Here is a 16,586-nt window from a genome sequence, read left to right on the forward strand (position 1 = left end):
TTATTCTGTGAATTAAACATTGAGACGTGTCACCTGGTACTTGGTAGGTGGGCACAAATGAGTATTGAGGTGATTCTCAGGGCACACTGCACATGTGGTGGAAATGAGGCAATTTCAGAAACTTCTGAACAAGTCAAGGCAGACTTTTTGGGGGTTGGGAGCAGACGTTAATGAGGTACAGGCTAGTAAGTCAGGACAAGCAGAGTGGGGAACTGAGACAGTTTAACAGCAGTTTGCAGACTTCTAGTAAATCTTATCTATCTTAAACCAAGGACACTTGAGAGTAAGTCATTTCACTTTTCCCTAACCAGGGGTGTTTTCTGATTGACCAGGAAGAGGGTCAATCAGAAACACATTCAGGGAGACAGATAACAGAAATCCAAATAGTGCCATTTGCCAACCACACTCAAGGACAGATGAAGTTAAAAGAATAAACCTCATTTTGGTACATCAGCATAAAGCTGATGAATATTGGGGTCCTACTGTAAGACCTCCCCTAAACACCCAGCCTTTAGAACCCCTCAAAATGAAGGTTCGCCCAGCCGGCGTAGCTTAGTGGTCAAGCATTGACCTATGAACCTGGAGGTCATGGTTCAATTCCTGGTCAGGGCATATGCCTGGGTTGCGGCTTCGATTCCCAGTGTGGGTGGGGTGTGCAGGAGGCAGCCAATCAATGATTCTCTCTCATCATTGATGTTTCTAGCTCTCTCTCCCTCTCCCTTCCTCTCTGAAATCAATAAAAAAATATTTTTAAAAAAACCCCAAAAAAGGTCTAGCCTTCCCAGGAGCACTCTGGGGCCTCCCTGCTTCCCCCTCCCCCCACAGGCGTGCATCTCCCGAACTCTAAGGGACCCCACGAGGCTTGTAACCAGGGCAGCAATGGGCAGCGGCAGTTCCTCCCAGACAAACCCCCTGAACCTGTCCCCAGGGCCCCTGTTCTCTGACTTCTTAGTGAGCCAAGCAGCCCAGCCTGGGCCCATCTCCCCAGCCCTTTCTGGCTTCCCTGTCCCCAGCTTTAGTAAGCGTCCTCTAGGATTCACCTGGACTCATGTTGTGAAAGTTTTCCTGCACAAAGTCAAGAACCTACACACTACTGGCTGGCCCTAGGAGACCCGTTCAGGTCCAGGTCCCCTTGCCGGTAACATTAATAAATAGAGCCCAACAGGATGGAAGGAGGCAGCTTGGCTTTGCCTGTGGCTAGACTGTAATTGCTCAGTACTGCCCCTATCAGGTTGGGATTTTCCCTTTCCGCACTCTCCTGTCAAGTGTTCAGGACAAAGAAGGGGGGGGGGGGGGGGGTTGGTTCTTCCCTCAGTCTTTCCTTCCCTTTCAGACCAAAGGGAGCTGGATAGCAAGACACAAAACTTTAATCAAGCGAACAGGAAGAGGGTCAATCAGAAAACACACTCAAAAGCAAATCCAGGGCATTGCCAAGAGGAATGGGCGCCCAACCACACGAGGGTTATATCCAGAGGGGCAGAGGTCCTCTGGGCCTCAGAGCGCCAGACTCCGGGGTGGGAAGCTGGAGGGCGGGTTGATTCCAGGTCAGCACCTGGAGATTGGGAAGGTACTGAAATTTAAATCTCAATGTAGGATCTTAAAAGTTTACTTTCAACGCTCTTATAGAAGGCCGTAGCAGTTTCTAGGGCCCTTATTATGCAAAAGTCTCAGTGACGTTTTGAAGGAAGTCATTTTAAAGATAGAAGAATGGAACCAGGTGGAACTGGGCAGGCTTGGGTTTCCAACCTTGGCTTCTCCCAGAGGATCTCTTAAAAATCTGCATGCTGGCCGTACCCGGTTTGGCTCAGTGGATGGGTTGAGCATTAACCCAAGAACCAAGAAGTCCCTGGTTCGATTCCTGATCAGGGTATAGCTCAGGTTATGGGCTCGGTCCCCAGTGGGGGGCATGCAGGGGGCAGCAGGTCATGTTACCTTCTCACATTGATGTTTCTCTCCCTCTCCCTCTCCCTCCCTCTCTCTCTAAAACCAACAATAAAAACATTTTATTTATTTATTTAAAAAGTACATTTTTACTGATTTCAGAGAGGAAGTGACAGGGGGAGAGAGACAGAAATATCAGTGATGAGAGAGAATCACTGTTTGGCTGCCTCCTGCACACCCCATACTGGAGATGGAGCCCACAACCTGGGCATGTGTCCTGACCAGGAATGGAACCCAGACCTCCTGATTCATAGGTCAGTGCTCAACCACTGAGCAACACTGGCCAGTTAATAAAAACATATTTTAAAAAATAGCGTGGAAACAACACAAATGTCCATCAACTGACAACTGGATTAAAAATGTATATCCATACAATTAAATATTATTTGGTCATAAAAAGGAATGAAGTACCAATACATGCTACAACATGGACGAATCTTAAAAACATGCTAAGTGAAAGAAGCCACTCAAAAAACGCACACATATTATATGATTTTATTTATATGTGACGTCCAGAAAATCTATAGACAGAGAAAGCAGAGTAGTGGTTTCTTAGGGTTGGGGGTCATGGGGGGGTAGGATGAAGTATGGTAGCTACCATCTATAGTTTAACTTTAACCCTACTGTTTGGCTTATGTACCTATTTGCTTTGTTTAACAATGGACAGTTACTTTGATTTTCTAAATTGTATAAGTCATCCCATTCGACTGAATGCCTTCTTAGAGAGCACATTCTACTGTACCTGGAAACAGGACAGCACAATTACCCTAAATTGTTTTAGTGGCCACAGGCGGTGCGTTCCAGCTGACTCAGTGGTCCCGAGACCGGGACAGCACAATTACTCTAAATTGTCCTGACAACTCAGTGGTCGGGAGACCCGAGGGCTCTAAATAATGTGTTTCTATCAACTCAGTGATCCGGAGACCCAAAACTGTAATTTAGATAACATGCCTAAATTTAACCCAGGTTATGCAAGGGCTCTAGATAATGTATTTCTGTCAATTCAGTGACCCCGAGACCCGAAACTGTAATTAACATGCTTAATTCTGCTTCTGTAATCTGCTTTTTTGCGAGCCAGGTGCCTCATTCCAAACCCTGGGATGTAATCAATACCTTTGTGATCTTTGCCTATATAAGTCTGGTTTTGCCACCATCTTATGGCTATGAGATTTGGGAATGACCCCTCATAGTCCCGGATTGCAGTAAATGTGACTCTTTAATTCGACTTCTTGAGGCGTCCTTCTGTGATTCGCGGGGTACGTTACAACAGGAGATGGATATCTAAAGGATGTGAGTTTATTTTTGAGGTGATGCAAATGTTCAAAAATTGACTGTGGTGATGGTTGCACATCTGGGCAATAGTGGTGATGTTTGTGAACATACTAAAACCAAGCCGTTGTACACTGCAAATGGATACATGTATGTGAATTCTGTATCAACAGAGCTATTTTTAAAATTTGAAAGGTATTACACTTCATAATTAGAGAAATCAAAATAAAAGCAACAGTGAACAACTACTTTTCAGCCATCAGACTAGTGAACAAATTCAAGTCTATAATATTTATCATGGGCAAGGGTACAGGGGAAGTTGGTACTCTTGTACACTGTTGGTATAAATTGAGGTAACTTACTTGGAGGGAAGTTTGAAAAGATCTTTCCTGATTCAGTATACACACACCTTTGATTTAGTCATTCCACTTCTAGGAATTTATTCTATCAGACATTTATCGAGCATAAAAATAATTTTTACAACATTGATTGTAATAACCCAAACTAAAAGAACCAAAAGTTCATCAATAGAGAATGGAGTAAAATAAGTTATAAATGTATATAAATTACAAATATCATGCAGCTGTTAAAAGTATATTGCACAGCTACTGTTTGTGCAAAAAGGGAGGAAAGAAAGAATAGGAATATATAGAGATATATATATTTGCATAAGGAAAGATACACAGTAGGCTAATACAGTAAAAATGGCTACCTGGTTGAGTGGAAACTAGGCAGATGGTAGACAGAAGTGGATATAAGACATTTCGCTGAATACCTCTTTATATTGTTTTATTTTTATTTTTTGTTTAAAGTATTACATTACATTGTTTCATTTTTGAGCCATGTGAATATTTAACCTAAAAAAGTTAAATTAAAAAAATTAAGAACATAACTGAAATAAAAATATCTACACAAAGTAAAATACAACCTGTACAAGATACAGTGAGTGAAAAAATAAGTTGCAGAATAGTATATTTAATGTATGTATTCAATGAACAAATACTTGTGAGTTCCTAATTTATGTTCTAGATACTGAGGATATGAGGTATATGAGGCAGTCAAGGATCCTGTTATGGAGATTACATTTTAGTAGTAGGTAGGTAGTCAAGTACATAAATGAACAAGGTAAATTTCAGTGATAGAAGAAAGAAGAAAATAAACCATGGCGATGGGGAGTGATTTGGGCTGGGGAATAACAGTTACGTGAAGGGTGTCCCAAAAGGCCTCTCTGAGGAAGTAACATATAAGGTGACACAGGAATGAAGAGGACCTGGGAGAAGAGAGAGGTCCAGTAAGTAAGGCAGTCAGTCCTGAGGCTGGAACAAGTTGTCAAGTTTGAGAATCGGGAATATAGTCTGCACAGAAGACAGAAAGTGGTAGGAGAGGAAGTCAGAGTCGTAGTCAGGAGACAAATCAGGGTTTACATAAAAGAACAATGCAAGCCAAAACCGGTTTGGCTCAGTGGATAGAGCGTCGGCCTGTGGACTGAAAGGTCCCAGGTTCGATTCCGGTCAAGGGCATGTACCTGGGTTGCGGGCACATCCCCAGTGGGAGATGTGCAGGAGGCAGCTGATCGATGTTTCTCTCTCATCGATGTTTCTAACTCTCTCTCTCCCTTCCTCTCTGTAAAAAATCAATAAAATATATTTAAAAAAAAAAAAAAAAAGCAGCAGCTACATTGAAACATGTTTTCAGGAGCAAGTCCCCAGTGCAGCAGTGCTGAAATACAAGCGCAACTAACTGATGGTGAGGGTGAGGGGAGGTCTCTGGAAACCTTCACTTCTTCATGCCTATAATTATTTTTACTACAGACCACACATCATAGCACCAGGCTTCATAAAACCGAAAGATCTCGTTCTCTTGCCAACATAAGCAGTGGCTGGTGTCCCAGATCCTTGCCTGACTTATGTTCACTACCTCTCAGGACTTCCATCATGGGGAAAGAATGTGAAGTTTCAAATTATTTTTCTTATTACCATTGTTATTGATAGTTCCTTTGGCACTGAGTTTGGGCAGGGTGTGTTTTGTTTTTTAAATAGGAGTACTGAGCAGTAATCTAGGAAAGTAAATACTGAACCTAGGAGCTCGATGATTCCTTTGGTTCTAGTCCCTCTAGTGGCCATCATGAGGTAGTGCTGGAGACTGTGTCCAAGTACAAGCTTCCCATAGTGACTTAAAGGTAACTGTTATTTAGTGGAACTCTGAAGCATAATCCAGGGTAAGAATGTCAGAGTTTGCAAAGAACTCACAGGCGATCCAGGACTTTGCTACCCCAAGTGTGGCCCCTAGGTCAACAGGGACTGCACCTTCGGGGGTGGTGGTGGTGGTGGTAAGAGGTGGGGGGACTTGTCAGAAATGCAGAATCTCAGACCTCACACGGATATCCTGAAGCAGAAGCTGCATCTGAACCAGATCACCAGGTGATTCGTGTGCACCTTTAAGTTTGAGATTCATTACTCCGGTCTGGTATCTTCCTTTACAAATCAAGGAATTGTAAATAAGACAAATGGCATGTGTTGTTTTTCACCAAGGAACCCGTAAAGGGCTGATACAGAAATCAGGGTTCCAAATGGCATTGCCAAGTGAATTTTCTAATATGCCGAACTTCCGGCCAGATAATCTGATGCAGCATTTTTTTTTTTTTAAATGCATTTTCTTGCCGAAACCGGTTTGGCTCAGTGGATAGAGCGTCGGCCTGCGGACTGAAAGGTCCCGGGTTCGATTCCGGTCGGGGGCATGTACCTTGGTTGTGGGCACATCCCCAATGGGGAGTGTGCAGGAGGCAGCTAGTCGATGTTTCTCTCTCATCGATGTTTCTAACTCTCTACCTCTCTCCTTTCCTCTCTGTAAAAACTCAATAAAAATATATTTAAAAAAAAAATAAATGCATTTTCTTCACTATGGGCTTAGGAAGCAGACACAGCAAGGTTCAAATCCTAGCTTTACCACTGGCACCTAGTAGGGGCTCAATAAAGGGGTTACAACTACTTCCTGTTGTAACTATTGTTTTTTAAACTATTAAACTTATTTTTCAGAGCAGTTTTAGGTTCACAGCGAAACTGGACATAGAGTTCTCATATACCCCCAGTCCCACACATACCCACTCCCTCCCCTCTATCAATATCCCCACACCACATTATCCACGGCGGGATGACTAGCATTTATTATTGCACTTAACACTTCTAAGTAATATCTCAGCAGCCTTGAAAGAACCACACATTCCATCGTGTCTGACTTAAGACTGCTCAGACATATCCTGCTCTGGTCTCAGAATGCTGGTCCGCTCCGGCTGCCAGGGAGGGGCTCATTGGGCTGCTTTACAAACGGACAGGCTGCAGGGGAGGGTCAAGTGCCGGCCGACCCCGTTTTCTTTCCCCCAGATCAGAGGCAGGAACGGAGCAGTGGGTTCTGAGCGGGCGTCGGGTTCGTAGCTGGGCCGGAACCGCGGCCTTGGATCGGTTCCCAGGATCCCTGCGCAGGGAGCGGGCCGGCATGTGGGATGTCAGGGCGAGGGGTGGCAGGCAGTGTCTGGAATTCGGCCTTAGCTCCCTGGAAGCTCGGTTCCGATGAGCCGTACAGGAAAGCTGCCGGTTCTGTTTGCACGACAGAAACAGGGCAAGAGACAGGAAGGAAAGCCAGAGGCGGGAGAGTGGCGCGCGATGGACTGCGCGCGCGGGGAGCCCGCCGAGGGGCTACTTCCGGCCCGCGCTCGGGTTCCTGGGACCGGCGGCTCCGACTTCCCAGACTTCCCCCTTTCCGTTGGAGCTTGTGTTTCACTTGTTCTTATTTCCGGCTTGAAGACCGCTAGCAAACGGAATTTAAAAAAGAAGCACTTCCGGCCGAAACCGGTTTGGCTCAGTGGATAGAGCGTCGGCCTGCGGACTGAAGGGTCCCAGGTTCGATTCCGGTCAAGGGCATGTACCTGGGTTGCGGGCATATCCCCAGTAGGAGATGTGCAGGAGGCAGCTGATCGATGTTTCTAACTCTCTATCTCTCTCCCTTCCTCTCTGTAAGAAATCAATAAAATATATTAAAAAAAAAAAGAAGAAGCACTTCCGGAGGGACGTTTCCGGGAGGCCGGAAGTAACTGGAACGTCTCGCGTTCCCCTTTTTACGTCGTTCTCGCGATGCCTCATGGGAGTTGTGGACCTGGGTGGGCGGTGCTGCGGGTGAGCGGACGGGGCGTGGGGGGCGCGGACCTGGCGGGGAGGGATGCGAGGGCGGGGCGCGGGGGCTGGAGGGAGGAAGGGGAAATGAAAGCGGAGGGAGGGGAAGGGGGAAATGAGAGGACGGGGGGGGGGGGGGGGGGGGGGAGGGAGGGGGCGGGGCGGGGTGTGCGCGGACGGGGCGGGGCGTGAGCTGACGGGCGGCTTTTCCCGTCTGGTTGGGCATGAAGTTGTGCATCGGACTCGCCTCACTTGAGGTACAAAGACCTTTAATTCGGTTAAAAATTTTACTTGATCCCTACTACCTATTTTGTACTATTTTTAAAGGCTTTCTTCAAGGAAACCTATGTAAATAAGACAAATGACATTTGTTGTTTTAAAACAAAAAGCATAAAAAGAAAACAAAAGTGGTATGGTGATAGAGTTCCTAAGGCATAAACTAAAAGCCCCGTTTCTGTACCTGCCCAGCTCCCACCCTTAAAAGGAAAACATCTGCTTTTTAAAAGTGGGAGGGGGGGGAGTATAGGTGCAGACGTGCGTGTTATTAAAAAGTGCAGAAAAAGATAATGCCTTCATACGCTCTCCAGCCTTTTCCATTTGATCCATTTAGAGACGCGCACAGAGAAAGCTATCTTACTCTTTTTAAAATGGCTAGATAGTAGTACATTCCGTAAATACCATAATGTATTCATCCGCTGTCCTCTTCTTCACCCACTGAAGGACATTTTGGCTGCTTCCAATTTTTTTCTGTTGCAAAGAATTTTCAATGATTGCCTTGGGACATATTTTGGTGTAAATCCTCAGGGTTCATTTGTAGAGAGACAGAATTGCCCAGGCAACGAGACACATGCTGATAAATACCGCCGAATAGCCAAATTGTATCAATTCACACCCTTATCCAAAAATGTATGAAAGTGCTTATTTTGTCATTTATGCTTTATCATTGGATAATATCAAACATTAGAAATTTTGCTTCTCTGATAGGTGAACCACTTTCTTTGATTAGCAGTTTCATAATTATGAATAAGTTTGCACTACTATTGATATTTATTGGCCATTAGTTTTCCTGAAAACAGTCATATTCTTGGCCCAATTTTCTTTTAAATATTTTATTTATTTATTGTTATTTCAGAAAGAGGCTGGGAGAGGGCAACAGAGATAGAAACATCAAGGATGAGAAGGAAGCACTGATCTGCTGCCTCCTGCATGCTCCCCACCGGGAGTCTAACTGTGACGTCCTGGTTCATAGGTTGATGCTCACCCACTGAGCCACACCAGCTGGGCTGATCCCAAATTCTTAACATGTCCATGCTCCCAAGTGGCAACAACTAAGAGACCAAATTACTTTCATGGTTTCAGCAGGAACAAACATCTCTCTGCAGGTATACCCACATCCTACTGAGTAGGTTAACCCTATAGGAAAGGACCAGGTACATGATTAATGGGTACCAGGAATTGAACCTGTGACCCTTGTGTGCTCCTGCCGGTGCTCTAACCATTGAGAACACCAGCCAGGACTGCTTCCTTTTTTTTTTTTTTATTGCTTGTTTTTTTTTTTAAATTAAAATAATAGTATATGTTAATCTTAGCAAATGTAGATGAGGAAAAAGAATAAAATATAAGTCACCTGTGGCCCTATTATCTAATGACAACTGATCTATTTTGGTGTATATACCTTCTCATATTTTATAAATATACTAGAGGCCCAGTGCATGAAATTCATGCAAGAGTTGGCCTTCCTTCCATCCAGCCACTGGCAGGCACCCAGGACCCGGGCTTCCCTCGCAGCCCTGGCTTCGTCTGGAATGACAGAAGGATATCCGGAAGGATGTCCGGTCTAATTAGCATATTATGCTTTTATTATTATAGATTATTATAGTTATACAATGTATCTATACATACAGTTTATATTTATAAAACTGGAATCATACCATACCTACTTTTAAAATGTAAATTTTATATTTTTTACTTTTAAAATTGAGATGAATTTGATATAACTTATACCCAGTAACGTGCATAGGTCTTAGCGCTCTGAAGTTTTACATAGTACATATTGTTTTCTGATTTTTTTCACCTAACATTTCCTAGGCATTAAATATGTTTCTACATCATTTTCAGTGACTACATGGTACATTGCAGAATGTGAGAATATGGTGGTTCAGGAAAAGGAGCTTCGAGTTGCATTTCATAAAACATGAGTGAGTGATTACCAAAATTCTTTTCACAATTATCTTTTCTTTTTGTTTTTCAGAAGAACGTTAAAGCATTGTCCTGACTCTTCTCAAGATAGAGAATAAATGAGCAATATTTTCTTTTTCTGATCAATATTGTCTAGTGTTTGAGGGAATTCATATCACTTTTCTTCTTAACTGTGGTAAAATATATATAACATAATATTTACCATTTTAACTATTTTAAGTGTACAGTTCAGTGGAATTGAGTACATTCACATTGTTGTGCAACCATCACCACCATCCATCTTCAGAATTTTTCTAATTTTTCCAAACTAAAACTTCATGCCTTTTATTTTATTTTATTTTTTATTTTTTTAAATATATTTTATTGATTCCCCACAGAGAGGAAGGGAGAGGGATAGAGAGCTAGAAACATCAATGAGAGAGAGAGATACATCCATCAGCTGCCTCCTGCACACTCCCTACTGGGGATGTGCTCGCAACCAAGGCACATGCCCCTGACCGGAATCGAACCCGGGACCCCTGAGTCCGCAGGCCGACGCTCTATCCACTGAGCCAAACCGGCCTGGGCAACTTCATGCCTTTTAAACACTAACTCTTCATTTGACTCCTCCCCACAGTCCCTGGAAATTTCCATTTTTCTTTCTGTCTCTATGAAGTTGACTCCTCAAGGTACCTCATATAAGTAGAATCATACAGAATTTGTCCTTTTGTGTCTGACTTACTTCACTTAGCAAAATGTCTTCACTTAACTTTATCCATGTTGTAGCATGTGTTAGAATTTCTTTCCTTTTTTTTCCCCTTTTTTTTCAGAGAGGAAGGGTGAGGGAGAAAGAGATAGCAGCATCAATGATGAGAGAATTATTGATTGGCTACCTCCTACAGGCCCCCTAGTAGGGGTTGAGCCCGCAACCTGGGCATGTGGCCTGATGAGGAATTGAACTGTGACCTTCTGATTCATAGGTTGATTCTCAACCACTGAGCCACACCAGCTGGGTTCCTTCCTTGTTAAGGTTGAAGAATATTCCATTGTCTGTATATACCACATTTGTTTATCTATTCCTCTGTCAGTGGATACTGGGTTGCTTCTGGCTATTGAGAATAATGGTATTACGAACATGGGTATACAAATATCTGTTCAAGTCCCTGCATTCAAATCTTTTGGGTGTGTACCCAGAAGTGCAATTGCTGGGACTTATAGTAATTCTATATTTAATTTTTTGAGGAATCACCATCCTGTTTTCCATAGCAGCAACTTTACATCATTTTAAGACAATTTTCAGCTATTTTGTTTAGGCTTTTGTGATACCCACGTAGGCCTTCAAAACCTCAAGGGATGTGAAATTTCTAAAACAAAATTAATTACTTTATTTATAAGTTCCATACAGAACTTTTAGCAAGAGAGGATATATAGTGAAGGATTGGTGAAAATGGTGCCTCACTACTTTATTTCTCTTCAGAAATAAGCTTTAAAAAAGATGTATATAGGTGAGCTCAGTGAAAAAGTATTTTTTCCAAGGTGATATTTATGGGGGCATTTAAAGGGTTAAGGCAGTTACAGTTTTGTATACCTCACCACTCATCTTCTCTAAATCCTAGACCTGACCTGCATTTCCTAGGACCACGGTGAGCTGAAACACAGGTTCCCTGCATCCACTCCAGACCAGACACATTCTTGAGTCTGGAGAGAGCCAGCCCAGGAGAAATGGTACAGCAAATCTACCCTATCATCATAGAGTTATTTTTCTCACTTTCCTATTTTATTTCACGATTTTAAATGGTTTTATTTGTTTGCCTCCCTCCATCAGAATGTAAGCTCTCTAAGAACCCAGAGTTATTTAGCATACCTTTCCTACCTTCATGCTGGGCACGAAGTAGGTCCTTAATAAATATTTGTTGAATGAGTAAATGATCAAATGAATGAAAATTTGCTTTCTGAGTCTATTTTCTTTTATTCTATTTAAAATTTTTTTGAAATTTTCTAAGTTCACAGGAAACCACCCACTATTCATATCTAACAAATTCTAAGATTTTAGCATATTGCTTCAAATTTTTCTTTTATCATTTAAAAAGAAGGAAAAAGAAAAAAAATATAGGAGATGGAGAGATGGTTCACTTGGGGAGTGTGTAAAAATGGACAGTCTTTGTTTATCCAGAAGAGAGTGGTTAATCTGCATCACTTATATAAACTCAAACTACAAGTCCCAGGCAGCACTGCAACAGTTTGGTAGGGTCTATTATTTTTTTCTTCTGTAAACAGCCAATGAAAGGTAGTTTACACAGGTCTTGGATGACATCTGGTGTGTGTATTGGCTGTGTCCAGCCTTAAACCTTGTTAGTGCAGGTTGGAACATGCTGCTGTAAACCAGATTTAAAAGGCTTTTCCTGTTCATTTGCAGCTCATTGTGCCTCTTGTTTCAGGGCAAGAAGAGTTGATTTAGTGATCTAAATGGACGCGATACTGAATTACAGGTTGGAAGACACTGAAGACTACTACACGTTACTGGGATGTGATGAACTGTCTTCGGTAAGACAGTGAATTATGCTGTTCTTTTTCACAACAGTATTTCAGGTTTTATTTAAGGTTTTAACTTTGAAATTTTAGTCACATTGCCTAAAAACCTAATCTTGTATTATTTTAAAGTACCTTTGGCTCAGAGAAAATTAAGGTGCATTGGGTCTTTACTTGAATAGTGTCTTCTTGCAGTTTTATGGATACTTGTGATTGAATATGTGTATTGCCATAGACTCTATTTCAAATATACTAAAAATAGATATTTGAAATTTTGTTGTAATTGCTATTGACTGTGTTTCATAGCATACATAAGTGATAGCTTTATTATGGCAATTTAAATTTTAATTGAGATGAAATGTAATTTTCTAGTAATTGGTGATTTTAAAATGTTTTATTAAAATGTGTACTGTTATGTGAGTAGCTAAATTATGCAAACCAAGAAGCATCCTTTTATGTTAATAGTTCAAATTGTGTAAGAGAAATTACTTCTTAAAAGGGTGGCTTCTGATACAAACCATGTGAAAATTCTGTAGTTTTTCACTTGATCCATAATAGAATAATGTTTTAAAGGTGCCCATAGACAATTATAAAGGTTGTAAAAGTTTTTTAAATTATGGGAAACTCATTTATAATTCTATCTCCAATGGTAACACTGTTAATGTTTGGCATATTAATCTTCAGTCTTTTTCCTATACGTATTTTTGAAGACATGTTTGGGAGGATATTATATATACTTGTTGATTCTTGCTTTTTATCCACTAACATTATAACAAGGATTTCTCCATGCTATGAAACATTTTTCATACATATTTTAATGATCACATAATTTTATTGTACCACAATGGATGTTCTGTTATTGTTACAAATTTTATTTATTTCTAGTTTTCAAAATTTTAAATATTGAGATGAATATGAAATATATTTTAATTATATTATTGCATATATTCATATTATTTATGTCTATTTTTAAAATATATTTTATTTCATTACTAAAATATAGCTATTAAAATAAAATATTTTAAAGTAAAATATTTTTTCTATTTAATTTTGTTTTATATGGCTGGAGTTTAGTAATAAAATGAAATTAAATGCTATTTTGTATATTGTAGACTAGAATGCTATATTGGACACAAAGGATTAAAATATCTACCATCATCACTTTGAGGAGTTTACCTTGAGTACCTTGTAGTTACACACACACACACACACACACTAAACAGGTTATAATGCTCTTTTAGGTGCATATTTCTTCTTTAGGATAATATGTTACTCTTGCTTACTTTTGTGGTGATTTTGCTTATAGCGAGTTTGAAAGCTTATTACCATTTTTACCATGTGTTATTCATACCTTGGATTCTACTATTGCCAAATAATTTTTGAAGGAACTTTTTAAAATCAAAGGAGCATAATCAAACTTGATAAGTTTCACAACTTGGGTTAAAAAATACTGTCATGCTAGGTTATAAAGAATCTTTACATCTCCATAATAAATCTTTCAACTGTTTAGTCAGTCTCTTGTAGTTCTGTTATTTTCTTTTCAGTCTACACAGGAGGAGGATTAATTTTGAATAGACTAAAAATATGGTCCTGTTGTTTATTTATAATGCTTATAACAGTTTAATTTCATGGTTAACAGTTATAGTCATACTTCTCTGCATATATTGTGGGATATATTAAACGGATAAAAGCATTATACTCCTTCTTCTAGATGCATTTACTGATTCTGTCAATGGCACAGAAGTGTAGATAACAATCATTTGTTTAAAATGAAATGACCTTCCATAATTTTGTCAATTCTTTTTATAGGTATCCTTCCCATTTAAAAATATCTTAGCCAATTTTGAGTAGTGTGACATTTCCTTTACTTGATTTGTATTGGATGGATTTCCTTTACTTCAAATATTCCTTGATTTGATGCTCTGAAAAATTGACCATAACTGTTCATATCTCAAAACAATTTAGCAGTTATAATTTCAAAGCCACTTGATATTTTAATTTTTATAACAATTGAGTTGAGATACACATAATTCTTTTAAAAATATTTTTATTGATTTAAGAGAGGGAGAGAGATAGAAACATCAGTGATGAGAGAGTATCATTAATCAGCTGTCTCTTGCACACCCCCCTACTGGGGATCGAGCCCACAATCCGAGCATGTGCCCTTGACCAGAATCGAACCCAGGACCTTCCAGTCCACAGTCCAACGCTTTATTCACTGAGCAAAACCAGCTAGGGCATTCTTTAAAAAATAAAAAAATATATATGTATGTATATATTAATTTCAGAGAGGAAGGGAGAGGGAGAGAGAGATAGAAACATCAGTGATGAGAAAGAATCATTGATTGGCTGTCTCCGGCACTCCCCACACTGGGGATTGAGCCCGCAACCTGGACATGTGCCTTGACTGGGAATTGAACCATGACTTCTTGGTTCATAGGTTGATGCTTAACCACTGAGATATGCCGGGTCACACATAATTCTTTTGCTTTAGTATATAGTTTTTACAATTTACAGCTTGTGTTAGAAATTAATTAAATGACAAATGTAAACTGTGGGAGGATTTCCATGCTGTTGAGTAGAAACCAACATACCTCCCATTTAAAAAGCATTTATGAAAGTTTGAGTCCAAGTCAGTCAGCGTTTCCTTCCTATATCACATTTTACACAAAAGACACATGCTATAATATAACATCTTCTAAAGTCCTTAATGATGCAGACGTCACACACTAGAGGTATAAGGCCTTCTTTCTGGTGTGGATCTTATTTGATTTTTAAAATATTTGGTCACCATTTTACAGTAATGATAAGAAGACTTCTTAATTTCAAGATTTCATGGACTTGAATACTGAGCAAAAACTCATGAAGGGAAACGCCTGCTTCTTTTTTCTAGTTCTTTTTCTTGTTGACTTCAAATCACCTGGGTTTAAATCTTACAATTTACTAGCTGTGCAACTTTGGGAAAATTGCTTAACTTTTCTATGCCTTGGTTTCCTTATCTTCAGTTGGGGATAATAATAGTACCCACCTCATAGGGTTGTTTTGGGGATTAAATGAGACATGATATAGAAAGTGCTTAGAATGGTGCCTGGCACATAGTTGTAGTTGTGGTATGGTGTTGTTTTGGCCTCACAGTAATACTTGGAACTTTGTAAATTTATCCTTATTCTATAATTCACATTAATTTTTAAAAGTTCACATTATTTAAAAATGATTTGTAATAGATACATATTTTTAAAATATGTTTTTATTAATTTTTTTTTTTTTTTTTTTTTAGAGAGAGGAAGGGAGAGGGAGAGAGAATGAAACATCCATAAGAGAGAAACATTGATGGGCTGCCTCCTGCATGCCCCCTACCTGGGCAGGGAATTGAACTGGCAACCTTTGATGCATGGGATGACATTCAACCAAGTGAGCCACACTGGGCTAACATCTGGAGTTTTGTGTGGAAAATGCAGTTTCAAACTAATTGAATTGAAATGATGGGTACTAAATAACCGATTTATTAAAATGAGTTTTGTCTTTTCCTCAACATAAAAGTTTCCATCACTAGATTCAGTTCATTCTTTTAATGAATAAATCACAATTTTCAGAAAGCTCCTATTATATTACAGTCATACTATTTGAAGAACATCTGTCAGTCCGTAATCAAGTATTTATTTAACACTTGGCATCCGGGCAGTCTTAGAAGCAATGTGGGGTGGGGCTGGGGGGTGGGGGAGAAACAAAACGGAAAGGTGAGACACGGTATGAGTATATAAGGAATTTAACATCCAGTTGAGGAGCCAAAGCTAATACACAGGAAACAATTTGAGAACAAATAAGCACTGTGTTATACGGTACTGTCTATAAGTGAAATGGGAATTAGAGAGAGAATATCTGAAAAGACTTCAGAGAAGAGATGGGGCTTGAAATGATCTTACACGGTCAAAATTTAGATGACAGAAGGAGAGACATGGGGCATTAGTGTGGCCAGGGAAAGCTAGACAAGATCTGTCCAAGTGGGAATCAGATCAGTCCTTATTGAATACTAAAGTATTTCCTGGCACAGATCAAAATATTATGCTAATAGGATATGGAAAAGATAAGTTTTTAAGTTTTAAATTTTAATTTCTAAAATTAGATTATCCTATCTAATAAAAGGGTAATATGCAAATTAACCATCACTCTGTCACAAATATGGTGGCACCCATAGCCACAAGATGGCGGTGCCCAGTTCCCTCAGCCCCGCCAGAGTCCCTCAGTCCTGTGAGGATGGCTGCTGAGAGCGGGCAGCATGAGTGGCCTGGTTGAATGCTTGCTTCGTCGCTGTGGCGATGAGGCAAGCATCTTGCCCAGGCTGTGGAAGGCCTCTGAGCCACGGAGAGCCTCTGGGCAGTGGGCGTGGAGCAGCCAGGCCCTGTAGAGAGCAGAGAACCACGGGGAGGTTCATCAAATCAAGCCGTCAGGGCTTCTGGATTAGAGAGGGTGCAGGTTGGGCTGAGGGACCGCCCCACCCCCCCT

General features: G+C 40.4%; 1 protein-coding gene across 4 annotated transcripts in view; it reads left to right on the forward strand.

The window, feature by feature from the left end:
* Positions 1-7,328: 7,328 nt before the first annotated feature.
* DNAJC12 (DnaJ heat shock protein family (Hsp40) member C12) overlaps positions 7,329-16,586 on the forward strand; it is a gene marked incomplete at its 3' end in the record, with an annotated part of 52,449 nt that continues 43,191 nt past the window's right edge. Inside the window, exons 1-5 of one of the 4 annotated variants that reach the window (XM_081105057.1) lie at positions 7,551-7,633; positions 8,509-8,758; positions 9,495-9,574; positions 11,171-11,279; positions 11,993-12,098. In XM_081105057.1, the coding sequence (XP_080961183.1) occupies positions 12,021-12,098 (78 nt within the window). In that variant the 5' untranslated portion in view covers positions 7,551-7,633; positions 8,509-8,758; positions 9,495-9,574; positions 11,171-11,279; positions 11,993-12,020. Of the gene's footprint in view, positions 7,380-7,528; positions 7,634-8,508; positions 8,759-9,494; positions 9,575-11,170; positions 11,280-11,992; positions 12,099-16,586 lie in introns of those variants that run through there. The other 3 variants (XM_081105055.1, XM_081105058.1, XM_081105056.1) reach the window with 3 other exon arrangements.

The sequence above is a fragment of the Myotis nattereri genome, assembly GCF_964212035.1.
Source record: "Myotis nattereri genome assembly, chromosome: 13".
Lineage (NCBI taxonomy): Eukaryota > Metazoa > Chordata > Mammalia > Chiroptera > Vespertilionidae > Myotis > Myotis nattereri.